The 5,000-nt window shown below is 42.7% G+C and overlaps 1 protein-coding gene across 3 annotated transcripts in view; it reads right to left on the bottom strand.

Annotated features, from left to right (window-relative positions):
* Positions 1-5,000, bottom strand: part of dgki (diacylglycerol kinase, iota) — a 111,251-nt gene that overhangs the window by 36,428 nt on the left and 69,823 nt on the right. For all 3 annotated transcript variants that reach the window (XM_076296972.1, XM_076296971.1, XM_076296970.1), the window contains exons 15-18: positions 3,553-3,631; positions 2,314-2,369; positions 1,762-1,824; positions 1,084-1,157 (exon numbers count right to left, since the gene is read on the bottom strand). In XM_076296972.1, coding sequence (XP_076153087.1) covers positions 1,084-1,157; positions 1,762-1,824; positions 2,314-2,369; positions 3,553-3,631 — 272 coding nt within the window. The remainder of the gene's footprint in view (positions 1-1,083; positions 1,158-1,761; positions 1,825-2,313; positions 2,370-3,552; positions 3,632-5,000) is intronic.

Raw genomic sequence — 5,000 nt, forward strand, 5'->3', positions numbered from 1 at the left:
ATGTGGTCGCCCTGCAACAAGTTGCCCCATGTATCGCATAAGCAAACAAGAGGAACATTTCATTTAATAAATAATTTGATTTTGCCCAGACTTGTTGTGTATTACCCTGAAAATACAGAGTTCTCACGAGAGCACAATTTGAATTTGCTCAATGAGTCACTCTGGCAATGAGTAATAATGCTCATTACCCATGCCCTTGGAAACGAGCTGCACCAATCTCATCGGTGTATCTGATATACAGTAGGCGGGCCAGAGGCGATCTAAACAGACGACGAGAGCGCTGCTGAGTCGAAGTCCAGAATCAGTCAGTAAACATTGGTCAGTAAACATTGGTCAGTAAACATTGGTCATAAAGTTATCCAATTGCGTGCAATGAGATTTTTAAATGCATGTTTAGTGCTGCCCTTCAAGTTGGGCCATTTTCATTACTCATAGTCAGACCCTAAATCTTTCTATATTTGGGTCTGGATTTCCAGGCTAGTTATGTATCATAATATTGTTAACTTTAATCGTCCAATCGGAACACATGGAACCGGTTATGTGGTTGCCTTGCAACATTGCTCAAATAACTTAACTTACCCTACCATGGATTTGAGTTTGGTTCATGGTTTTTCTGTTATTTGGACCCTAACGTTCTTCTTGTAGTCCAAGTCCAAAGAGTAAGACAAAGTAAGTGTTCAAAATAAAACTTCACCTTTATTTACAACCAAGATACAGAATAGGGCAGACTAGCCATATTTCTAAATAAACGCTACTTATGCTCATATGTGCTTCACGTTTGTGCTCTTCGCTTGGGTGCAATAATTCTGCCAGAAGGTTGCGATGAAAACATGGCATGGATCACCACTGATTTGGACATTTTCCTAATAAAGTAAGCGGAATGGATTCAATATGAAAGCGCACATACTGTACAAAGACGCAATGAGTTGACTGATACAGTGATGTCAACATGGTAAAAGTGGGAGGGTCCAAACTAATAATATTAAAAAGTGAGTGGGTCCTGTCCCAACTTCATATGATGGCTCCGACGCCCATGCACACACACACACACACACACACACACACACACACACACACACACACCTGGGAATGTTCAAGAAGACAATGCACTGTAACTTCAGTTCCTGAATCTTGGGTGTGAGATCCGTACCATCACACTATAGAGCCATAAAAGAAGAAACAGAAACAAACAAACAAACAAACAAACAAACAAACAAGCGCAGACGTCAGATCAGTGTATAAATATCTAGTATCCATGGACAAATGATGACATAATTTCAGACAGCACAAGTTTGTGTTTGTGTGTGTTTGTGTGTGTATGTATGTATATGACTGTGTTTGCGTGTGTACTGTGTGTGTGTGTGTGTGTGTGTGTGTGTGTGTGTGTGTGTGTGTGTGTGTGTGTGTGTGTATCAAACACAGCCGGTTGTCACAGTGGGCACCAGAGCAGCTCTGACAGGCAACACAGCAGCACTCACCACTACCCTGATGAGTGTGGGCTGGTGAGGACACACACACACACACACACACACACACACACACACACACACACACACACACACACACACACACACACACACACACACACACACACACACAGTGCAACTTTTAAAGGATCATGCATGAGCACACACACAGATTCACTACAGGAATGATGTGTGTTGACAGGTCAACTCTCCATCTACACACATAAACCCACAATGTAGTTACAGCTCTCTCTCTCTCTCAAACACACACACACACACACACACACACACTCACCACGACCCTGACGTGCTTAGACAGGTCCCTGGAGCTCCGCTGCAGGAAGTCTGAGAACGCCGCCTGTGAGGACAGCAACACACACACACACACACACACACACACACACACACACACACACATACACACTCACACACACACACACAAACACATGTCAGCACCTCTCTGCTTCTCTCTTTCTCTCTCCCTCTCTCTCTCTATCCTTTATCTTTCTCTCTATCCCCTTTTCTCTGTTTTCTTTCTTCCTCTCTTTTCCTCATTATCACTCATCCTTTCTTTCTGGATATGTCATATCCATATCATCCCTCTCTCTTCACTTCCTTCTGCCTCCCTTTCTCTTTTCCTGTTTTCCCTTATCTCTCTCTTTCACTCCATTCTCTTCTCTCCCTCCCTGTAATTCTCCTTCTTTCACTCTGTTTTCTTTTTTAGCCTTTCTCTCTATCTCTCTCTCTTTCCACAACTCCTCCAATTCAGCTTCACAGTCCTTCTCTAGACAGACAGGCAGACACACACACACACACACACACACACACACACACACACACATCTCACCCCTGCATAGAACATCTTGTTGCGGAAGCGACTGTTGAATTTCTCTGGGTTGGCCTCTGTGATGGAAAGAGAGAGAAAGAGAGAGACAGAAAGAGAAAGAGAAAGAAAGAGAGAGCAAGAGAGAGAAAGAGAAGAGCAGGAGACCGAGATGCAGTGTTACGGGGTCATCGCTAAAAGCATGCCTGCCAGTCCTCATACATCTCAAACCACTAGCACTGAGGCTGCAGCAGGAAGGCACTTTAGCATGACGTCAGCTAACATCAGTTAGCGCCACTTAAGGTCTTTGCACACCAGGTCCCTGTTTCCAGTCATCCATCATACATCTAAAACCGCCAGCACAGTTGCTGCAACAAGAAGGCACTTTAGCATGACGTCAGCTAACATCAGCTAGCGTCACTTTGCACACCAAGTCTGTATATTCATTCATCCGTCAAAAAAAAACAAAAAAACACTCAGTTGAAGGACAATACAGATGTGAACTGACAATACAGATGTGAAAAAATATGTTCTAAAAATGGATGAACGTTTCAGAGTTGGTGTGTAATCTTGATTGACACATTTTCTTTGAAGTGTGCAACAATTTCAGAAGACAAATATGGACCTTGGTGTGCACTGGCCTTTAGCTGTCACGTGTAGTCATGATGTATCATGTAAGTTTCAATAATGAATCTTTAGTTGTTAAATTATTGGTATTATAAGTTACTTTCTAATACGGCTCTTCACAATGCTAGTGGAGCTCTCCATTGACTTGAATGGGATTTCCAAACATTCTACGGTCAAATATGCACCATGTCAAAAGTGAAAGCAGACGGTTGATCAGCTGTGTCCTAATGAATGTTTGATTCAAGTTCAGCGTGTGTTGTGAACTATTTGTTTTTCAGCAAAAGCCACAAAGAAACAGTAACAAATAAATATAAAGAGACATACCATGAGGAGTTTATTTTTTTCATTTTGGCCAGTAGGCGTATAATAAAAGGGATAATGTAGAGAATGCTGGTCATTATCAGGAAAATTAGTTCTTTCAGCAAGACCCCAACATGCCGGTTCGCCCTGTCGGGACTTATTTTCCCGATAATGACCGGCGTTCTATACATTATCCCTTACGTAACTGACAGGCTATAATGGCACTGGTCCGCTCTTAAGGTGTTTGCATTTGTTTTCACCTCATGTGAGCGTTACTGTACATTAGAGGGGAAACAAGCCCCTGTTGTGACATCAATCACACTGTTGTCTTCTCACCTCGAGATTCATGGAACTCCAGCGTAACATGGGCGTCAAAACCCAGACTAAAGTAGTTATTGAAGACATTCAGTGGAAGCTGAAAACACACACAGACACACACACAAACAGAGAGAGAGAGAGAGAAATACAAACATTATATTTAGTGTTAAAAATATAAACATTAAGAAACAAATACATATTCACCAGACAGCCAGAAGTAAATTCTACATGAAAAAAAAAACAATTGTCTCCTATAAGGTTGCGGTCTTCCCACAAATCTCTTTGTTGGGTGCGTCCACTCGTCACAATAATACCGGCAATAAAGTCTGCACACTCCAAAAAGTTTCTGGTGTTGCTTTTTATGTCTCCCTGACCTCTTGACCTTTGGCCTCAGGGTGACCTCAGAGGATGTTTTACAACCAACTGGGACCAGAACTCTTTGAACCTTAGTGTTATCTAGTGAATCAGCCTGCATTTCCATGTTTGAACGGAACGTAGGATGGTAATCAACAGAGGGAGCACCGCACGTAACTAACCTGTCAAATGACACACCCACGTCGGTTAACAAGACAATACAACTATTTTTTGGTGCTAGTTCCGAACCAGTTTTTTCAAGTTCCGTACAAATTTATCTTTGGTAGAAATGCAGAATGGAGCCGGTTCTCTATTGGTGGAAAACACCTGAAGGGCTACATACACCGTCGTGACACTCTTGACATTAATTACATTTCATTGTTCTCAATCCAACTCCGCACACCAGCATCACACTTTGCCGCCGCCGTCGCGTATATTCCGAATCCGTTCTATTTTGTCGGTGCCGCTCCATAAAATCCATTGTTCATCCAGTTAAAAACGTTGCCGCTGATGTGTGTCGTGGACTCACAGTGGACTGCACAGCGCCCAGTGGACTCATGTCGGTGCCAGTGTACACCGGACCTAACAGTGACCTCCGCTCATCTCAGTACTCTGGGCGTCCATTCATCACAATAATACCATTAAAGGAACCATATGTAAGATTGTGGCCAAAACTGGTACTGCAATCACTTTCAAAATACTGAAGAGCGGTGTATCCCCTCCCCCTCCCCCCTGACTCGAGGTTGCAAACGCGGATGGCGAAATACTACTGACTTCGTGATTAGTAGATAGGTGGAGGGTGGCGCATCAGGCCAAAACACAACATGACATGACAAAACACAACATCAACAACAGTTGAGGGCTGCAACTTCACTTTTTAAATGACAATATCCTGGCTGGACTACTGTTGTCAGTGATATAAGTATTTGAAATGAACATGATTTCTTAATGTCTAGTGACATATCAGGGCCATTGTATGATTAATTGAAATATTTTTCTTACATACGGTTCCTTTAACAAAGAAAGTCTGCACTCTGCAAAAGATTTCCAGTTTTTCCCCCCTTCTTTTTGTGTCTTCCTGACCTCTTGACCTTTGACCTCAGGATGACCTC

This window comes from Alosa pseudoharengus, unplaced genomic scaffold (genome assembly GCF_046254945.1).
Source record: "Alosa pseudoharengus isolate Yale_2024_CS ecotype anadromous, Long Island Sound unplaced genomic scaffold, YU_APseudo_1.1 YU_APseudo_1.1_scf_20, whole genome shotgun sequence".
NCBI classification, from domain to species: Eukaryota; Metazoa; Chordata; class Actinopteri; order Clupeiformes; family Clupeidae; genus Alosa; species Alosa pseudoharengus.